This window comes from Ylistrum balloti, unplaced genomic scaffold, assembly GCF_031769215.1.
Source record: "Ylistrum balloti isolate Yb309-2 unplaced genomic scaffold, AGI_CSIRO_Ybal_v1 Utg370278, whole genome shotgun sequence".
NCBI classification, from domain to species: domain Eukaryota; kingdom Metazoa; phylum Mollusca; class Bivalvia; order Pectinida; family Pectinidae; genus Ylistrum; species Ylistrum balloti.
The window spans coordinates 314964-338742 of record NW_026782214.1 but is presented as its reverse complement, the minus strand read 5'-3'; the positions used below and the strand labels follow the sequence as shown (position 1 = coordinate 338742).

At 34.7% G+C, this 23779-nt stretch overlaps 1 protein-coding gene across 1 annotated transcript; it reads right to left on the bottom strand.

Moving 5' to 3' along the window:
* Positions 1 to 3791: 3791 nt before the first annotated feature.
* Positions 3792 to 13284, bottom strand: LOC132552766 (coadhesin-like). Its single transcript, XM_060216953.1, has 4 exons — positions 13257 to 13284; positions 12166 to 13023; positions 11305 to 11484; positions 3792 to 4036 (listed from the first exon to the last, which is right to left on the bottom strand). Exons 1-4 carry the CDS (start codon positions 13282 to 13284, stop codon positions 3792 to 3794), a joined length of 1311 nt encoding a protein of 436 aa, XP_060072936.1.
* Positions 13285 to 23779: the final 10495 nt, after the last annotated feature.

Here is a 23779-nt window from a genome sequence, read left to right as displayed (position 1 = left end):
GCGAAATCAATATGAGTTCTGACTAGATGCTTAAAGAGAGGAATGAACAGGTTTGAATCCAAGTGCTGAAACACTCTTTTTATAACTGCAAACATGATGTAAGCTTTCTTCAAATGTTAAACTATTGTCTATTGTAACGCCTACGTCTTTTACTTTCTCTGATATTTGCAGCATATTTTCCTTAATCTTGTATAAGTGTTCTGACATTTTGGTTCTCTTACTGATTCTCATGTGTTTACAATTGTCTGGGTGGAATTTTAATAGCCATGTGTTAATTCATTCAGACATGAAGTCTAGATCTTCTTGCAGTTTTTCACAGTCCTCTTCTCAGGATATTCTTAATCATTGAATTGAATGCAAACTATTAACAACAGAAAGATTTCCATGGGAATCATCGTAAATGTGGAGGGAAATATAACCAGATGTTTCGGAAAGGTAAGCGTCTTCTGTTATTCTACGACATCATCCACGTAAATCTATAATGTAAATTATGCCATGTTCCCAAAAGAAAAAGAGATCTTAAATTTACAAAATAAAAAAGAATAAGACCTGACATTTCAGAGATGAAAGCGTACTTTGCTTCCTCGACGACCAAATCAAAATAGGATATTGTGCAATATTTTTTTCTTCTTTTAACAAGCTTTCTATTCATTTGTAATTAGCCTATATTTCGTCAAGAGTACTCATTAAATAAGTTTAGCGCAATAAGAATTTTTATCAATCATTTATTAATTCACCTAATCTATTGTGCATGTTCTGGTTCACTATGTTATTTCATTTAAACGCCGTAAGCCTTTTTTATTTTATTTTATTTTTTTTTTTTTTTTTTTGTTTTTTTTTTTTGTTTTTTTTTGTTTTTTTTTTTTTTTTACATATTTCAAATATTTTTGAAATATGACTAGTACTAAAAATAACATTAATATCGTATAAAGCGGTTTGGTATGTATGACCATTTTATAAAACTATAAAATATATATTGTGCTGAAATTTATCCTGATTAGAATTTCACCTCGGCGAGTCAAAAATACTAGTTAAAAACATTATGCGATGGTTTATGAGAAGTGGATGTCACCATTGTAAGTGATATCGCTGTCCGTGTAGACAGGCACAGACGCACGCATGCTGGGTAGTAGTAATCGGAAGCCAGCCTCCTGCTGGGAAGAAGATACCGGAAGATGATGACACGCTGCGCAGAAGACGTGTTAATGTTCTCGTATGCATATGTGGGGTATTTGGGGTGTCGTGTTCAGAGTTAAATGGGTACAAACGTTAATCTGTGTATCATGATATTACCGAATAGTGTCCTAATAAATTTATCGTTCCTTGTTTTCCATTTTATCAACAGATTTCATGTTTGTTCACACGAGTCGTGCACAGTGAGTAGTTGAATACTGCCCCATCTCAGTCCTGATGAATAGAGGTATGCAGCTGTGCTGAACAGGTATTTCAAAATCAGCTTTAAGAACTGAATCAGCATCGTCACAATACTAACAAAAGAATACTTACACGTCAACAACATGATAATTTAACCTCAAAATCGATACAACGGGATAAAATAGGAATGCATTATGACTATATACTTGTAATATGATTGAACAACAGACGACACATATCGACATTATGGAGGTTTCCATAATAAGCTAGTGTTGTGTTCTGTTAAGAGTAAGTCGATCAAATGTCGTTCCATTTCGACTCAACGAAGAGTACATGCACCAAATAAGACATTGTTCTTTTTTATGAAAATGCTGATAACACAGGTACAAAAAAATACAGTTAAGACAACGAGACAGGAAGAGCGGTGGAAAAAACATAATAACATGATGAATCGACAAAACGGTATTCTTTCCTACGATAGCATATTTCAATGTTTTCTTCTGCTCATTAATGGAGAATGGAGAATGGCAAATTAATTTCTCTTTGCAACATAACTTATATGTCCAACTTTCGTGAGGTTTTAAACCATCCTACTTAATGGTATATGTGGTGAGATGTAGATATTTTGAACAGACATTCTTAGTAGTATCTTTAATGAGATGTATATATTTTTAACAGACTTACTTAATTGTATCTGTAGAGAGATGTAGATATTTTTGTTTTAACAGACCTACGTAATGGTATCTGTGGTGTGATGTAGATATTTTTGTTTTTAACAGACCTACATAATGGTATGTGTGGTGTGATGTGGATATTTTTGTTTTTAACAGACCTACATTATGGTATGTGTGGTGTGATGTGGATATTTTTGTTTTTTGCAGACCTACGTAACTGTGGTGTGATGTGGATAATTTTAACAGACCTACATAATGGTATATGTGGTGTGATGTGGATATTTTTGTTTTTAACAGACCTACGTAATGGTATGTGTGGTGTGATGTGGATATTTTTGTTTTTAACAGACCCACGTAACTGTGGTGTGATGTGGATATTTTTAACACGCCTTCTTTATGGTAACGTTGATGAAAGAAATATATTTTCCGTGTGGGTACATATTTGTGAAATCTGATCGAGCTGTTTAATGTGTTACTTAAGGAAGTGTTTATCTTGGTTTTTTCAGTTAATCTTTATATTCTTCGTGATTTATCACCTCCTTCCATGAAAGAGTTCCATGGGGTGGCACGAGCTTTGTAAATAGAGACCAATTAAATTAGGCTACACAAATGTCCAGTCCTTTACAGTGTCCTGATAAATGCCTGGCATGCACATCCATAATGTTCGTTCGGAGACAACCGCCGGAGGAATGGCAACTTCTACTGTCAAAACCGTTCATTCAAAGGCAACCTCTTGAGAAATAGAAGTCAGATGTAAAGCACTGTTCCCTTCAACTGTGATTATGGGGCAAAACCTTTGAGAAAACCCTTGGGATAAAAGCAGTGTTTTTCTCCATCCCATCAAGAAGTTAATCTGATTTGGGTGTAAGAGACGGCTGCCATTCTGTAATATTGAATGGTTGATAATCCTGCTTTTTGTTGTTTTTTATTCGTTATGACAGATGCTCTCGTCAAATCGGGTATGACCTACAGTGTTATGTCCACTGACCAATATCAGCGGGGGTAAGATTATACATCATTGAACATAACCTTTTGTCGACGCACGCGTTACTGTGAGATCCCGGGTCCGCACCTCATAACTCTCCTGAAAAGGACGGACATAAACACGGCCAATTCCAAGAGCAATGAACATGTATGTACATGATTAATTTGATCTCCACCTTCACTCATATGTACTTTTTATATCAGATTGATTTTCAAATGTAACCTTGGTAACGTTACATATACAATACATACCAGCGATATGATATAGACTGAAGTTAATTCTTTGTCAGGTGAAACGTCTTAATCTACTTCATGGTACTGATTGTAATATTGTGATTCCAATTTATTTTCTGTTTTTGATGTAGCTTCGTGGAATATGTACTTATTTGTTTTTAAGCCTGTCTGAACACAGGATTTATCTTTCTTACTTTACATTCTCATATTTGCTTTAGTACTTATCAAAACTGCAGTAAAACAGAAAGATGTTTGCTTGCTAGGCAACTCCAAGTAAACAATAGTTTTTATGGTTTTGTTCTCCAGTCGTAATAAATTCAAGAAAAAAAAGCTGGGAAGTAAAAACATTCGCATGCATTTACTTACGTACTATGGTGTATACATGTAAACATGTTGAATCGATATTAACGGGTCTGTTCCCATCATCACGATTTTCGTGCAAGAAGCCCTCAACTGACGGACAAACTCGTAACACAAGGTTTCAAAAAGCAGGTTGATGATAGTAATGGGGAAGTTTTATCGACGTCATAGTGGTAAAATTGAGAAATAATAATTATTTCTTGGCGTGATGTGATACTGGACGTGTTTGGTGGTCGTTATTTTACCTGTTGTTTCCGTTGTTGTGAACCTCCGGGCTTTGCTTACGCGGAATGACCTCGATTTACCTGGCGGTGAATCAGAAAACGCTGGCTCTTCTGGAACACCTGGTCTTATTGATTGACCTTTTTCTGGAGTCTCTTTGTAAATATTTCTTTTATTCATATTCAGCCCTAGTTTTAATGAGTTTGAGTATAAGTTATAGTTATGCTGACAACACCCTTTTTTTGTTTTTCAGTGCTTGTGTTACTATTCTATATAGGACTAAGCTGATAGTTTGATCTGATATACAATCTTGACTTGCTATCAAGTATAACATATATTCTTTTCAATCAGACGTTTACCTCTTTTTTCACACATGATGTATAGCTTAGTCCAAAGTGGGTGGTAGGGGGACGCAGTGGTAACACACTCGCCTTTCACCTGAACGTCTGTGGTTCGATTCCCGGAACGGCCATGAAGCGGTATGGGGTCAACTACCCGACTATGTAGAGTACAGTAAAGTTATAAGGTATGTAAGTAGCACAGGTAGAATCTCAGGTAAATGAACTCAGGTGAAATTTACCGTTAGTGTGAAACTGACTATCATTCCTTTTCTATTGTCTTCCAAAACCAACACTTTCTATTGTTTTATAAAAAGTGGGCAAATTGAGAACCCACCGTTTTCCCCGGTAGGTCGGTTTCCTCCAACAGTAAGACTTCCATGCGGGCAAAAAAGCGATTATTATAAGTTGTTTCGCAATTGTTGTAAAAGAAATAAAGTTAAATAACTTTGCCTGAGAAATTGTATAATGTCGTTAGGCTGTATGATGTGGTGATTGTTTAGAAAATGTCTCGCGGCACACCGTTTCATATAACAACACACGAACTTGCATGTTAATTAATGTAAGTTTTTTTTAAATATGCATGTAGAATTACAATACAACAATAAATTGACATACAGTTGTACATTTTGATAAACGTGTGATAGAGTTTTTGAATGCAACGATAAGAATAAAATAAAAGAACAAAGATATATGTTAATACGTGTTAAAAAAAACTTTTAAACAACACCAAATTCTGCTAGAGTAGCATTATTTTATCACATCGTATAATGGCCCAGGTTCCTCATAAACACATGACTTGACGATTTAATTTCTCCAACAGAAAAACAAATCTATCCGAGTAACAGTTACCGTTATATGTAAAATTGTGGTTTCTCCGTTCTATGTCAGTTTATCAAGAGTACCGTAATTAGGAAATTATTCAGATTGGTAAAAGTTTGTTTTCTTTTGTTAAAGAAATGTATCAAAATGCACGCGGGTTAATAGAGAATATTACCCGTTGCCACTGGTGGAGAGTGCAGCTGCATCTTCTCCGATTTGTAAATAACAATGTTGATTAAAAAGAAAGACGTTCCTTATATCACACAACGAACAAAAAATGGGTATAAAAAGTTGGGGAGTTGATTAGGTACAGCCGAAAGTGGCCGTGTACCCGAGTTACGAGACGTAATTATGTATTAATAGTCATTTGTAGAGATGTTACGATGAAATTAGTCGGCTGTTTGTACCGTACTGTGAGTGTGATGATCTGTTTGCACGTACGTTCGGCCGTGCTGATGCGCGTGACAGCCAATCTGTGGAGGAATCACCTTACACCAAATTACAAATTATTCATACACTTTATTATTAAGACGTAACGTGATCCGAATAATGGTCGGTTGAAAGAGATAGCTAGGGACAAGACGATTCTCTGTAATTACTGATTGAAAGTCTGGGTTTGTTGTTGTAGGCAAGTGTGGGTTATGTCACATCACCGCGGATATCGTGCTTCGAGAAGCCTGTTGACACGTTAAATGAGGCAAGAAGTGATGACGTCACGACGACTAGTTGTACAAGCACTAAAACAGCAAGAATGATGACGTCAGGAATAGCAGCATGGCGCAACCAAATAAAGACAAAACCGAAAACTGCAATATACATTGTACATTTATATACACATTATGCGTAATGACGTCACAGTTTACTTGACCTCGCAGGCAATGATGAACTCTGTACAATGCTGCAACGGAGTCTTTTGTACAAATTATGAAAAAAAAAATCTAACTTTGCAAAAAACAAAAATAAAATAACCGATGTTGCTATTTAGACAAACTAGCCAAGGTGGTAAGGATGAATGCTCATAGATAAATACATGTATGAAGTGTGGCTTCAATTTTACATAGTTCTGTTGAACCAACTATCATAATAGCCACCTCTCAATTGTGTTGTGTAGGTAACAGTGGTTAAAATAGAATCAAATAGGGAAAAAATGTGATCAGATTTAGACAGCGAAGTCAATGCTACTATGTAACAGTGTATTGTGATTTCCCTACCTAATCATTGCTGAATTGTTGAAATAAAAAATAGTTAAATGTTCAAAGGACTAGAATAAAGTAACAAATATATATATCAATAATTAGACCTAAAAATGTTCGAAAAGAATATTTTAATCCAGTCATGATGAAACCAATTTACATTCGTGTGATTTCCTACTGAAATCGCCACCTAGCGGATAAGGTTGTATTAAGCTATATAACTGGATATACAAATAGAGAGCTTCATGTACATGTATCATCGCTAGACCATGAAAACTTTTCCAGGTGAGACTTTCATTTTATGTGGCGTCAGATCGATAGATATTGACATATCGACATAAAATGTACATTCTTTTACGTGATCTCTTGTTTGGAAAAATACAGAACAGCAAAAAACGCTTGCTTTCAGGAGACAACGATCGCTTTCGGGAGAATCAGGGGAGATATGATAGAACTGTACAAAATAATCAATATTTACTTTAATGAATGTTTTAATGCATTCACATTATAAAATCAAACTTTAATTGTAAGTGTTGGCCCTTCGTAAGGTTCTGTCTTAGGAGTTCAGGTATTGGTTACAGATATAACGCACGTGGGAGAATTTTCAGATATACCAATCTAAATATCGCGTACTTAAATTACATAATTGTTAATTTTGTCCCTTTTTCTCTGTGTTTGTTATTGCTCTACTAAATTATCTCATCAATATCTAGAGTACTGCATGAATGCCTTTCTACTAGTGTGTGGATGCCTAACAAACTTCCTACGGTTTTATTATCAATCTATTAACTTTGTGAGTCCAGTGTTGGCCGATTGATACAAAGAGGGATAACTCCGACATCCGGTTGAATTCTATCAGGAAAAATGCTGTGGACAAATTGGATTGGAAATATCTGCTCCAAATAACAGTTGAGCTTCCAATTCTATGCGCATGCACCAATTCTACAACAATAGAACAATGGTATTTTAGGATAGAAGTCAAAGACGAAGATTTATGACATGAAGGGCGTGCAACAAATTAAAGAACCTTTGGGAGAGATTGACCCCTCCCCCAGTTATTGTATTATCGCTACTTAGGTCATCTCTTCAAACAAAAAAAGAGATGACGTCAGAGTCAGAGCATAACTCGATTGACTGCCTGCCTATCTCGACCTCGACATTTACTAATGGCTAAAAGAAAGTTCAAGTTTAGTACGTTGACACTCTTGTCAAACGAAGACAATTAGACAAATGCATTTTGAGATAAAATATAAAGAATTTATTTGAGTGTTAAAAATGAAATACATTTTGAAAAAAAAAAGAAAAAAAATCAGCTAATTTTTGTACAGTGTGCACTAGATAAAGAGAACATATTTCTGGTAGGGGAGCATAGTAAAAAATAGTGTCTAACAATTCATGATATAAAAGAGGAATCATTTTAAATGTCCTTAAAGTATTTTGATTCATGCTGTAATTGTGAAATTATCCCTATTATACCTGAAGAAAGCGTACCTTACACCTACGGTTATTCTTAATCGTCAGTACGTTAATATTTTGCAGGAGTTATGTCCCTTTCCCTTCAGTTACTATACGTAGCATGCTAAAGATAAAAAAAATCAGAATGACGAAATGTCTGTTTCTGTATAAATAGTTAACCGCACAAGAAGAATGGATTGCCAGTTATGTTCAAGAGTAAGGTTATTTCTTAATCTGAAGGGTAATACTTCTGAGTATTTTTTAGTGATAAAATCCAGTCCAGCTTCCTTGTATCGTTGGGGTATGTATGAGCAGTGATAATGATACCCCTGGTAGGGATTTCTTTTACACTTACAGTTGAATAATTACAGATGGAGGTCAGTAGGGTAGACTATATTTAGAATGACTTTGGACTTGATCGAACAAACAAGTTTTACATAAGTTACATAAGGCACCAGCACATAGACGAGCACCGCCACACCGACCACGTACAATTCAATGGCCCTTTCTGTGCTGACCTGTGGACTAGTTTTTAGATAATTAACTACATGTAGCATTAGCTATAGATCAACAAACACAGCTGACCATGTGTAAACCAACATCTTATCCCAACCTTGGAACAGTGTAAATCCACATTTCTAACTCTACATTCGAATTTCAAACCAAATTACTTTATAAAATTATTTTGCTAAAATAACTTATAATGGTTCAAATCTTTACTTAGAAATTTCTCATAGTAACAGCACATATACCAACATCTGCATAAACCAAGGTTGTTTTGAGATCTGTCACCGGATACCACGTCTTCTACTGTCGTCTCATTGCTAGTGAAGTTTGTATGCGTTTAGATATGTAATACGAGTGTGTGCTGGGAAGGCGTGTGTTACAATTGTGCATGGATGTAAAATGAACATGTACCAGTCTTCAGGATTTTCAATATGTTAGTACTTATCAATATGGTATACGCTTCAATTGCATGACTGAGGTCAACAGGTCAGAAGTCAAAAGTCAAATTGTCATCAATTCCCATCCACATTCAATATTTTTATTGCACATATTCTAAAATGACAGACATATGCCAAATGCAAATATTTATAGGTAACCGAAGGTCAGAGGTCATATAAGTCTTTACCTCCCATTTCAGTCAATATTGCATACTTTTCATCTTATAACAATAAAAAGTTATGCCACATTTCAATGTACAGGCTACCAAAGGTCACAGATCAGACAATTATAAATATCAATCAAATATAATAAGCTTTTTTTTTTCATTCACACATCTTAATTCATTGTTAAGTTATGTAGAAGGTCAACATATAGGTCACAAAATGTCACAGGTCAAATCAGTCATCAATACATAAAATGTATCACCATCCCAATAATTGTACCCAGATGTGTGACAAACACCCTTTGATAATTGTGGAGTTAAAAGAAAATCAGGTGTGTTTATGTTGAGTCAAGGTAGTGGACCTGTAAGTTAGTACGATTCATGTACCCGTGTTCTATTTTCCCTAGCAAATAGTATGTCTAACATATACCAGCTATACACAAATGGAATGGATCATGGTACATCAAAGCATATATTTTCGTATCAGCGATTTCTTCGTTCTAGTGTTAAATTGAAGTCTGCCCATTGCGATATATAACTGGCCTTTTTAACGGAAGTTACAAGATTTGAGCATGCGCATAGTGGATTTTCCCTTAATGTATAGGTATGTAAGTAATCAGAGGTGTATATGACACATAAGACTTTGATGTAATATAATCACAATGTTTGCATGCCAATAATAATTTCAATTTCTTATAAGCTTTTGTTGCGTGTCTCATCTCTGTATGGTGTATACAGCCGGAGCTGTCATTCGACTTTCTCCAGGAACAAGCAGATTAAAATTATGTAATAAGGTATCCATACCGGGAGTTAAAATGAAGATCCTTTTCATCAGGGTTAACGCTTCACTGCCTCCATTGATAGAACTGGACATAAAATACCACATGATCGTTTCGATTTGTTGGTTTATTTAATAATAAAAACTCAACTCAAACACAAACCAGACCTGCAGTTAGCGTTTTTTCTTTTTGTTTTATTGTTCCTTTTACATCCCTTGTTTAAACATTGGTCTAATATAACTTTCACTCCGAGCAAACAAAACCTGAAATTTGATCCATATTCACGTTAAATCTAGGTACCAACTACTTATAAACATGCATGGTATATAAAAAAAAAACATTATGGTATTTCTCTGCATCGTGCACTAGGTTTTTCATGTTACTGCGTCGTTTGTAATTTTAATAAACTTTGTTGTATTTGCTTAGGAATAAATTAGATATATGAAAAATTAAAAATTGCACTAGCACACATGAAAATTTCATCAGAACGTAGGAAATCTTCGATCTGAAATTCGGACAACCTACCATGATATACAGTTAAAAATAAATTATAGCAGTTACCTCCCTTCGTTGATTTCGTTGTAACAGTTGCTACATTTCGTTAGTGATCAAATAATTCTTACGTACATACAATATGGTAGATCTTTTATTCAGAAATTTTAAGGTTTCGACTACAAATAACGTCAATATATATTCGCGATGTCCTTCCATCTCCAAGCGGATAAAACCTTACGTAGTGGAGAGACAGTTGGCTTGGTGCGTTTTGATTCTTTTTTTCAAATTGGTCAAAAACAGTAACAATTATTTGTTGAACTGAAGAGGATTTTTTTCTTTTTTGTAAAAAGTGTAGATACTTCGCAACACTTCAAATGCATACATATATATTTACAGCAGATATGACGTAGTTATGCAAAAACGTCATTTTCTAATTAAATATACATAAATGTGTGAAATTCACCAAAACGTTGACATTTTCATTTGGGAACTTTACATTCCACATCGCACAAGTTCTATTGCAAGTTAGTTTCCGGGTTAATATATATGGAATGATGACATTGTATAAGTATATACACATAAGAAGTAGAATATGTCATCAACATTGGGGCATTAGGTGTAAGTAATTGGGCTTTAGTAATAATATAACAAATAAAAAACGTCTACACAAAGTAGAAAGGATTCTATCTGTGGATCCAAGTCTACATAGCCTTCATGAATTTCATATACATCAACAGTATTTCAAAATTTACTTCAAACCAAAAGGTGCAAGGATGCTCTTCTCGATAACTTTTTCATTTTAAAGTTATTCCATAACAAAACCTTAATCTATAGTTATCTTGTGTATACGTACAATATTTATGCAGAAGTGGAGTGTGGGGAAATTTAGAAATTAAAAAAACCGAGTTTAATGAGAGATTACAATTTATGATATCAGGAATATATTTTGTACACTGCAAATGTAGGTCTTAAAATAATTACCATCTTCTACAGAATCTCCTATTTTCTCATTTAACTACAAGTTGAGCTCCGTGAAATCTTGGCCAGGGTATTTCAAAAGTATTTCTATCCAGCCCAACGTCTTTGGTTGAGTTGTGTACATCCTGTATGTCATGCTAGACACTACATATTTAATCGTAACATTGACTGTTGACTTTGGAATGATTTCATATTTACATTTCCAATGTTAAAGATGAACTCCCAAAAAATGTACAACAGAAACTTGACATTTTACCTCACGTATGGATTTCGAACACCTTCATGGACATTGAACATTAGCTGCCCAGTCGCAGTCCCCTTTACATTCATCAGATTGTCTAACCTTGTACAGCAACAGCACATTGCAAATTTGCTCGTGCATGACCTTCCTTGCATCACAAGTAATGTACATGTCACATCTGTTTGGATGGTTGTATGAACAGTTGGCGCTTCTGCTAGCGCAAAAAGCTGAAAGAGAATTTAAAAAATAATGTCATTTTGTTCAACATAACAGTATACATTACATCATATGTTAATCATGTAATAATGTTCTTCAGAGGTCATTTTAAAGTTCATTCACAATACTCCAGGGGTTATGATCACCTTTGCTGTGTGAAAACCGAGGACATGTTATGGCAAAATTAAAGGTGCGATGTGCAACACCTTGTGGACAAGACGAAAACGACTAGCTTGACTTTTTGATGTACATCGAGGTCGCATAAGGTTTATTGTAATGGCTTTGAAGTTGGGTGTCGCTCCTATCTAATATTTAAAAGGTGCTTATGAGTCTGTCATTGGTCAGTCCTGGAACCAATCAACTTCAATTGAGACTTATGTTCTGCCATGACATGTTCCAGGTGTGCAGAGAGCGAAAGTGATCGTAACCCTTGGGGTATGGAGGATGTTGAATGATATGTACATATTTTACATATCAAGGGTACTGAACTTAAACAACGTTAACAAATATTTATGTATTGTTCTAAAGACATAGCTTTGACAAATTCTTTGGAAAAAATATATATCTATAAAATAAACTACGCCATAATGTTATTTTTAAGGACTAGTAACAGGTTCTTGGGGTCGAAAGAATGTAAATTTGTAGGTACGTGATTTCACACTCCTATGTTTAGTTATACATAAACTACTTACAATCTGGACAAGTGGCTGTGTTATCACAGCTCTTAACGTCAACGAACGTTGGAGTGTGCCAACCGCATTCCTGGCCAGTATATTTTCCGTCACATGTTCTGTTTCGTGAGCGGAGTCCAGCCCCGCACGTCAAGCTGCAATCACTCCAAATTCCCCAACTGTCATAACACTTAAATATTTGACAACCTTTTGTTTCTAAGTCTGCCCCAATACAATCCCCGCCTGCAGAATCATCACAGGTCCTCGTCTTTCTTGATATGCCTTGGCCACAAGAAACAGAGCAGTCAGTCCATGTAGACCAGTTATTCCAAGTACCAGGAGGGGGACAGGTAATATTGGCACACGTTGATGTTTCAGAGGCAGGTCCAACACAGTCTTCGCCGTCGTATTGAGGAGGGGGATTATCACACTCTCTTGAGCGATTCATCACACCAACACCACATGTTGTAGAGCAATCGCTCCAAATCTGCCACGAACCCCAATTACCATTGATAGGGCATGGGATAAGCGTACAGTTCTGAGTGTCTGATGCTGATCCTTCGCAGTCATTTCCACCTGACGAAGGAGAAGGGTTTTCGCACGTTCTGTTGCGGATCCTGACACCGTTGCCACAGGTTTCAGAGCAGTTACCCCAAGCCTGCCAGTCAGTCCAATTACCATCTACTGGGCATTCCATCATCATACAGTCTTTAGTCTCATTATCCGAACCCTCACAATCCCGTCCACCAAGTGAGGGAGAAGGATTTGTGCAAGTTCTGGTTCTTGTCATTGATCCATTGCCACATGCAGCGGAGCAGTTACTCCAAGCCTTCCAGTCAGTCCAGAGTCCATCTAATGGAGTATTCCCTACATTCGCACCTGGGAATCAAATGTGTTCAATGATAACTTAACAGATATTGCTACTTGATAATAGTGCAAAAAAGTGAAAATGACATCACACTACTAGCATTGACTATTCATTAAAATTTTTTTATTTATTTAATTTTTCGTTATGGTATTCGATATCTGGTCGTGACAAAAGACAGGCTGGTGAACGGAATTCTTCGTCATGCAGTACAAATAGATTAATGTATAATAAGACACAATTCTACAAACAGAAAAAGGAATAAGCTTCCTCATTAATAGTGAAATCGGCAACGTATCACGGTAGTAAAAATATTAAATCGATAAAAAATTATAAAACAATAACGTTGTGAAACAAATTACCAGCGTTTGCTATTTCATCCTTTAGAATTAGAAAAGGCAACGAAAAGGCGGTGGCTGCAATCAGCAGCAATCCCAGAATTGATACAACACCAATTACAAATCTATTGAACCAGTAAGTCTTCTGAAACAGAAGTGATCATTATTATAAAAGTAATAATCAGAAGTCTGCAAGTCTGACAATAAATTATCATCTCCAGTATACCGTTAGAGCAAAAATAACATTGGATAATTAATATTGCAATAGACATTTTTTTCTCTCTTAATATTAATCAATGATATTTCATTTTAGGAGACATGACAGAAGGATGACTATGTAGAAGACGAATTCATAAAAAAGAAGTTAGAAAGTGACTAGAAACCCGTTATTAGTCCAGACCAGGTATTGTATTTTCCTTAGTCATGTGTATTGTGAGGTTGAATGGATATAACCTCTTACTTACCCTTACTTTCGGTAATTTCACATCGCTATTTCTGGGCTTAGGCTGTGAATAAAACCAAACTAACATTACTATGGTGTAATTGACTTATTCCATTGTTTTTTTTTTTTTTTTTTCTGTTTATCTTAAAAATTTGATGTTTCAATAAAATGACATTTTACTCGTTTTGTTGCATGTGGTTTGAACTTAAACATTCTAAACGTATTGTAATATTCCTGTATCAATGTATTTCCATGCGTGAAGAATCAAAATTCAGTATCTGTGTTATAACATAACCGAGTATTCAGGTAACTATTATATAATATGGACATTTCCAAAAGCAAAATATCAATAGAATTATCATATAAACTAAAATTCAATAAAACTAGGACAAAATATGAACAAAAGAAATATTTATACGGAAACTTCTGAAAAAGTACAGAGGGATAATAAGACCTGGTGTTCCGGAAAGTTAGCGTCTTCTATTTCATCGACGACACCCTAAATGTAAATCTCTGTCAATGCAAGTAAGTAATGTTTTATTCTCGGTTTATAACATTGTAAACTAACGATCATCAAACGCGCCAAGTTTCACATCGCATAAAGATATAGAGTATTTCTCAATAAGACTTTCATGAAGACTTAACATTTCCCGATCGACACTGTGTTATGAGTCTATGATTTGCTAACACGAAAATCGAGAACAAACCCTTTATACACCAAATCTACCGTGACATGTAATCATCATACAAGGTTTTGGTTGCAGGATTGTTGATATCAGAAATCTAAAATTTCTAATAGTAAAATTGAAATCATCACGCTTATCACATAGCTTGGTTAAAACTGTTATTTTGTTCAAGGAAAAGAATGAGGTAAGCGGCTGATGAAGGAGTTTGCCGTGTCTGATTGCGTTTTATGTCATTAAGGGCATCAATATATCTGAAAGTGAAGTTGCAGGACTTTGCACGATTTTGTGGCCTGTTTAGATAAACACTTAGATAAATTCCTTTTTCGTTTTAAAATAAAAACAAATTGGCCAAAAAAGGGGCAATGATTGTTCTCCTTAAAAGCATTTCGGCTCTATATCTACAGTCTCCACTGCTACGTCACAATACACAGTAATTGTGTGACGTCATTTTAGTACTAAATAAGAATAACTGTTCGTGAATACCTCCTGATAGTGAAGTACATAGACGTTCACATTGAATAGAAATATTGTGATACTTCCAAATGATGTTTGTCACCAGATCCGGAAAAAATGCTTTATAAAAATTAAGTGATTGGTGAGTTCTTCTTTATAAAATATAGGTAAAATAGTTTCGTGTGCGTTTTTTTCGTAGATTTTGAGGGTTTTCCAATCAAAGATATATGTTTACGAATCAATAAGATATAATCATAAGGATATTTTGTGGTGTAATAACTATTCATAAAATCATACTCTCACTAAAAAAATCTGCTTTAAAATCATAAAGAATTATTATGAAAATATGTTTTACAATAAAAGGCCCCTGTTTCCTATAGACTATCGATTTCATATATCGCTGAACTATACAAGTAGACTTCATCCCAATTAAGTTGAAAACTATAGGCGATTTGCCTGAGTGATTAACTTGCCAGCGCTGGTTGACCGTTATTAATGACATAGGCGGAATCACCACTCTGTAATAAAATAATAAAATAGTATAAGTTTAAACTTTTGCAGCAATAATCATGTTACAATACATTTCATTTAAGATAATATGTCCGAAGCAACAATTTGTATAATTATACTCTTATACTTGCTGGTAGTTGGAACAATCATCTATGCTTTAAATGTGTTATTTCGTGATTCTAAATGTATTAATATTTATATCATTTCAGTTATTAATGCAATTGATATCAACTTGTATAAGTTTGTGTTATTTTATCTTTACCTTAAATGACAACTTCAATCTTAATTCTTTGGGATTATTACCAATACTAATGATTTGATTTTATGTAGAATGGATACAACAATCACAAAGGTATTATCTCGGAAGGCCCGTTTTCTAGCGATAAAGTCGTGCTGTAACCATCACAAAAAAGTAAGTTTAAAGCTAATAAGCAAAATGTGGAAATCCCTAACCCTTTGAAAATGCCCATAACAGGCCCCTGTCCGGAACCTAATGGGGATGCGTTGTGTCTGTCCATTCTTCCGTCTTTTAGTCATTCGCTATTTTGTCTGGGCCCTATCTTCTACACAACTTACCACGAAAACTTCGTAATTGGATATGGGTTCACTTTGATGAGAAGGTTGATCATGTATCAAAAGTAGGTCACTTTGATCTATATTTTGACATTTAACCTGCATCAAAGTAAAGTCTGTCCCGGCTCTATCTCTTACAGTACTAGCCATAGGTATTGGATCACGTTAGTGTGGCTGTGTGTCGGAGGAATGCTATAATTTGCATGATTAACTTGTTAGATTAGTTTCTGACTTTCTTTTCAATAAAAAAGAACAGTATAAAAATATATTTAGATCAGTCCTACAACGTAGAGGCCATACGAAACACAGCATCACCGAAATCACCACGTGATAGTCTGACCTGTAATAGGTGAATGGCTCGTTGTAATTCTTTAATCTTTTTTTTTATAAAAGAAAAGTTCATTACGATTTCAAAGTCAACATTGGCGAGAAGCTCATTTTATTTTGAAGGGATTTTTTCGTCTACAAAAACGACAATTCGATATACATTAACCTTACATATTGGTAATACTTCAGTGTCTGAATTCTTCTGGTTATCAATCAATGTTGAGAAGAATATATTTGAATTTGGTTTAAAATGTAAATTCCTGGCATGATCCATATTATCAGAATAAGGGTGTCAATGCAGTGCATACTTACCGCTGTGTTCAAATTGTTGAAAAGCTGAAAGCAAAATGTAGATACAAACATTGTAGATAGCTTATAAATAAATATTCCGATTTACAATCAAAAAAATATTTGATTAAAAAAAGTTTTTTTATTCCACGGCAAATGTTTTTACTGTAGCGTTTTTATAAATGGTGTACTTACTGAATCGGTCGAATTGATGGTAGCAAACTAAAAAGAAAACACGAAGAAAAGACGTTATTTATTTGAAATGTAGTAACATCAAGGAATAGTTTATCATCATAATTATTTTCTCAAAACTAATTAGTTCATTGAATCGAAATAACATGAGCAGCAACATAATTATATAGCTTATTCCAGAACAAAATAGTACTTAGGTCAAGAAAAAGAGAAATGATACCTTATGCCATTCAATTTGAAAGATTTTGTAATTTATGGAAAAAATCATTTATAAATAATGGTGAAATACTCTTTAACTCACTCCATAGGTCGATGACCCAGTGTAACTTAAGTTAGAATTGTCTGTGACCTGACCACGGTGGAAAAATCGGTAGTTTTGGATCACGTTGTTGTCATATTCGTGATGCGGGTAATCAGGTGGTGGGTCAGGAAACTGGAACAAAACAACAATATGACAAATAAGTTTGATTCGGCGGCCAACCTATATATTGCATATCAACCCGAATCAGCTGAACCTGATTCAGTCAGTTTAAGGGTTAATTTTCCTTCTTTTTCTTTTTCCTGGTGATTGGGTCTGTCATTTCTGGATATTCTTCTCCAAACCATAATCATCAGGATAACTGCTTACTGTGACAACTCTGCAGTGCAATATCTACATATCTACCTCTTGAGTAAACTGTGGAAATTGATGGGATTTCAAGACTAACGTCAAAGTAAAACACAAATGTACCATAAAATCACCTGGAAGATGACATCGACAAAAATAGCTCCATCAACGGTGTTAAACAAAACTTACACTCTAAAATATTTTGTTATCAGAATGTATACACTTTCAGAGAACGCTGTACTTGCGTTTTAAAGAATAAAATATTTGATGCCAGAACTGCGACACATCATATATCGGAGACTATGTAAGGAGATTTGGTGCAAACCATAAATAGAACGTCGTAGATTACTACACTTCGTTACACACAACACAAGCATTCACTGGTATAATTGCGGAGTGATGAGGAGAGAAATAATGTTTTTTGTTTTTTTTTGACGATACGGCTGGTAATTCAAATCTGAAACTTTCTAATAAACAAACATACAGATGAAGCCCAGACAAAAATTACATTCGTGCTTTCACTCTTGTATTCTTTTATTTATTCAAATTCAGACAGTGAGAATTATATAAATGTATATATATAGAGAGAGATTTCAATAACCAGATTAATGTATCCATTTTGTCAACGAAAACCATCTACCTTTTAGGTATTAGATATATTAAGTTACACGATAATAGAGTGATAGTCAATTAAAACGCCAACAGAATATAAAAGAACCCGTTTTATCGCTATGTCACATAGAAAACGTCCTTGTACATAATGATGCCACACGTCATTAAATAAATGCGTTTAACTACCCACCATGTATAATATACTCATGGCTGAAGGATATTGGAATTTTCAAAAAACGATAATTTCTATTGCTATTTTTAAAAAATCTTATATTCTAAATCTATTATAAACACATTTTAAAGGATTGCATTACACAAACGCACCAGTTGACGAAGCCAGTATGTTAATTCGTATGTATTTGTTTTACCTGTCAACATGTTAATTATTCAATTTTAGAATGTTAAAAAGGAAGTTTGTAAAGTAAACATAACAAGCATGAATACAGTATGTATTTCACAGACCACTGCCCATACACAATGCTCGCTACATATGTGTTGATATACCTGATATGTCTGGAATACTTCCAGCTTATCTTGTCTCCATGCGGGCGAATATTGCACATTGCCAATACTGAGATACAAGTGCTATATAGAGACAATGAATATGTTTCTCAATATCTCAAAAACGTATTAATATTGCATTACCAAAATTTATTAGTGAACAGATCACCTTAGCTTGTGTCTTCATGATAAATTTCAACAAGCGTGTTAACGAGATTGCACTGCCAGTGCATAAGAAATTTCCAATTATAGTAAAAGGACTCTGGCCTAGACTCAAGCCAGAAAAATATAAAACTGCTATATACATATTTTCAATTAATACACGTAAACAACAGTTGATGCGGTCGGTATAAATCGTATTTATTTATGTACATAGTGAAAATCTTAGACGCCATGTTAATCTAATAACTATGTGAGTGCGAGAAAAAACAATGGGTACAGAAAATCATTTTAATTCAAGCGAGGCTTTATTTCTCCCAATTTTTCAATGTACATTGTAATCAATTCATTCGTTGAATCATAAACACAATGGGAAATGCTTTGTTTGCAACAGAGAGAGAAATTGCAGCGTTTGCTTTGCTAACACTTACTTCGAAAATCCAATACAACATTCTGTACTTGTTTCAGAAGAGGCTCTGACAAACATATATCTTCTTGTGACAACTATATGAATGAAACTAAACTTTACAAACGCGGATAGCACAGTTTACAACTACCAAGACTTCGCCATCACAGTATATCAAAACACTTTCCCATGTCTAAAATGGCATATGTTTGATGAATATATACTGTATTAAATAAAATATTTTTTAATAATCGCGAAACATGTTATTCCAACTTATATGAATAACTCAAGCCAAGATGAAAGCGAGCGTGAGTTTTGTATACTCGTATAACACTATTTGATACTGCTATCTAAAATTACAGTTTACATGTAAAACTTTCAAAAAACAGAATTTAAATTTATACCGCTTAACATGTACATATGACGGTACGATAATTCGAACAATAACGATAATCAATAGTACTGTCTAAACGTCTTCTTGTACTTCGATGAGTTATAGGAATGAAAAAAGTCAAAACATTACTACAGTATCTGTGATTGGATGTTTTGTAACATTTTAACTGCGGAATATTAACATTACCGGGAGACATGACTTTGCTGTTTACTTGTTCCTGCATGTGCTTTCCGTACGAATTACGCCTCACCAAGTAATTTTTAAAGTTACACAAACTCTCATTCGAACATGAATGCTGCGGATATAAGCAGTGGGCAGTTTGAGAATAGATAAAACTTCAACCGAGAATGTTGCTATTTATGGGTATATCATATGGCTGTGGTTTTACCGGTTTCCTCATGAATGATTCTAAACACCTCCGCATAGCTCATACACAATTAATTTTTTTGAATATTTATCTACCCAATAGGCTCTTTCTATGACGTGAGGAGACTGCGATCAAATGTCTTTTGTTGACAAGATAACAAATGGCAGACGATAGAAGATTTGTTACTATCAATGAAGATCAAAAGAAGAAAAAGGCTCGAAAACACCGAATAAAGCAACATTTTTCGATTTAATTTATTGGAGAACAAGTACGCCAGACAACTGTTTGTGTGCTGAATTGGATACAGCTCTATATAGTTTATGAAATTCTATGCTAAAATTAACATTTATTTCCTATGAATTTTGATGAATTTTTAGCAGTATTAAATTATCCATTAACTTCAACTACATAATGCGTTTGTTTTCTATTTTTTATTGTAGTTTGGGATTTGATAGATATCATAAAACGTCCCCACTCTAAAATGATAGGAAATGAACATTTTGTAAAGTGAAAATATTAGGGAAATGTCATACAACAGTTAACAACCTGTTTTTTAAGTGAAAAGGATGATTTATCAACCCTCAAAAGTTATAATTCCTTCGGCCATCGGTCTCAGGAAATATCACTTTCTCATCGTATTCGCCTAATTTTATAATGTGATATAATAGTTATATGTGTTTAAAGGATAAAAGAGGATGTTTGGGAGGGCGTGTATGTGTGTGTGAGGTGTATAAGGATAAGGCTGTGTGAGAGGGTGTGTTTGACGGTGGTATATAAGTGCTGGGAGTAATAGGGCGTGTAAGTGTGTGAGAGGGTGTGTGTGAGGGAGTATAATTAAGTGTGTCAGTTATCCTAATTAAACATATTAAGAAGTTAATGAATAGTTGCTCTGTATAGATGTTCCGAACCACATTACTAATCGAATGGATTAAAAAAAACGTGCCATGCTTGATAGAAATAGCGTTTACTTAGAAGGAAATTCCAGGAACTCTTTAATATATCATAACACATACATTTTGACTATATAAAAATACAAAGTTGTTCACTTACCTGATCCATTTCTGTGATCCCTTGTGTTACAGTTTACATGATAAGTGTTCCAACTGTAAAGGACATCAGATTTGTGGTATGTCTACTTCCGGGTTCCTTCGAGCTGGGATTTCCCACTGCAACCACACCATTTATGTTAATTGTGACAGTTACATTGAGATACAAAGAAAAACAGTTCTGTGTATATAATACATCGAGTTTAAACAGTGTAGTTTGTATTTTGTCAACGTTCACGGCATAATATGTAACGCTTGCTTAATTATTCTAATGTTAGAGCAAACTTACCCTATTTATATCAATAATAATCAACACTAATTTGCTCTTTCGTAGGAACAAGTTCACTTCACTCTACAGTAATTTGTAACTCTTGGTTGTATCGTCACATGTACAAACCCACCTGATGCATACAGTACCTATAACACTAGGGGTGTTCATTTGTTTGAACGAGCTCAAGTGAATAACAACTTCTCATAATCTAGCGCTAAACAATTAATTAAACTGCATCATACAGCTGATTCGTCCTTCTAGGACTCGTCAGTGATGCTTTGGGCCTAAATGTTGAAGCCTAGGAGGTGATTTAGGAAATTCTAATGTGACCTGAAGAAAAGTCAAAATCTATAATTAAATAAATTTTGTGACTTACACAATATTTTGTAACTCTCGTTTGATTGAGGTCATCTGACTTACCAGTAATTTGAACCAATTCGATGAAGCCTGGTAAATCATTTCCTAAGCCTGGTTCTCGTATGGAAATTTGATTCAAGCATATTGTCCAAACTGTTGTTGACGGATGTTGCCGATTACACATTCATCTATTTAACATAGATGAACCAGTGCTTCTTTTATAATCATATGCCATTGCGACTAGGAATGCCTTTTCCACCGATGATCATCGTATCAAACATTACCAACAATATACATCTATAAAAGGCGTTCTTAGTTTCACGGCATTAAATAGTCATGCCTTATTTTTCAAACAATGAATCTTCTAACAGTTTGAATGTGAGGTTGGAGAAGCTCATCCAACAATTCGGCAAATACATGAATGAAAATTCTTGTGCCCAGTTCCTTTTGATATATGATATTAGGTGGTAAATCAACAGACCTATCTCAGTACACCGTTGAGATTTAAATTAATTGTATTGTACACTAATTTGTTAACATAAGGTCATTTTAGTGCCGTATTGGTTTATATTGCAGACGACATAATGTTAGATGGGAGCACGCCGGCCAGGCTTCCGCTGGAATTCAGCCCATAAAGGGCTCTCTCCATATTGTGATAAATAGGAATTTTCCTGCATAATGAAACGGCGAAGAAATTTCTCGACTGGTGTAAGAAAACAAAGATCCCAGATGAGATGTTTTTCCCTTCTCTGCATTACAACCGGCATCTACGCATAATCGGATCAGACACAGGTGTGTTGAAAACATTCTTTGACCCTTATCTTTGATAAATTTCTCAATTTTATAACCTCTCACATCCCCTAACCCCCTTCCCGACCTCCAAATGTAAAGAGGATGATGTGTGAAACAGAAAATTTGTTCCCAAGTTCCTAAAATGTACGAGTTATGAAATTCTTTTTTGTGGAATGAAGCAATCTGTTTGGTAACTGAATTTGTCATATTTTCAGGAAACACGAAGACGAAAAGTGAAACGTTTACGCTAATACGATTTAAGAACTGGAAAGGCAACACTTACCCTTGTAAAGGAAAATATGTGAGAACATTGTGTATATATGGTGTTGGTGATCTCCCCTCATTGACGACACGGCCAGAATTATTTGCTAATAAATTCCATTTTAACTTTGAACCATTAACTCTAAAGTGTATTGAAGAGCTGATATATAATAGAACCCGTGATGCATATTTCCATAAAGGAAAGCTCAAGAAGGTGATTCAGAATTAACCGTTTGCTCTTAACACTTACAATGCCTGAGGACCGATCTTCTGATTTTCGGAACGCCAGATTTCTTTTGGGCCTGTTTGTTGGTTCCCAGGGATTCATGGACTGATAGGGAGGATTATCCTGGTACTACCAAACATCAATAAAAAAGGGGGAAAATTTAAGAATAACATTAATGAATTTGTATTACTTATATTGTCGAATATTTCATATATACATCAAATATTAATTTTATAACAAAGAGTGAAAATATCATTAATCCATTAACACTTGCTTAGACCGACGGAATGTGGAGATTTTGGCAATAGAATCATTAGACTAATTGCTTTGCTCCTGCTAATTGATGACAATTTTACGAAACGTGTTGTTCTATATCTATGTTCCTGTCATAGAGACTGTCTAATAGGTTTGTTTTCGATGTCAAATCACTTGGTCATTGTACAACACCAGGTCGCTTGAAAAAGCATTTTTAAGTTAACTGAGCCTTTCGTCCGTCATTTATCGTCCGTCGTTCAGTTTATTTATTTTTAAGCTTCTCAAGACCCGCTGAGCCGTTCCAAATCATACGTTGTCAATAGCATTGATACATTATGTGTTCCCCAATCGTCCAGTGTTCACGGCGATCAAGAAATGACTGACATGTAGCTAGCTAAACGTAAAAATACTGTTATAATGTGACTGTAAATGTCCATGTTTTAAATTTCTTAATGTTAATTTTGACGTTGTTCATAACCTCGTATGTGTGTAAAATATGTATATGATAAATCCGATTTTTTTTTTTGTAAATCCGGATAAGGGTTTCCATTATTAGTATAGTACTTCCGGTAACGAACGTTGAAGAAACGAAGGAGCCATGTGGCTAGCTAAACGAAAGAAAATTGATAAAATTAGCACTTGGTTGTCAGGGAACAAGGTAAAAATGTTTTTCTGTAATGTCGTATAATGTTTATGCATCGCAAGGA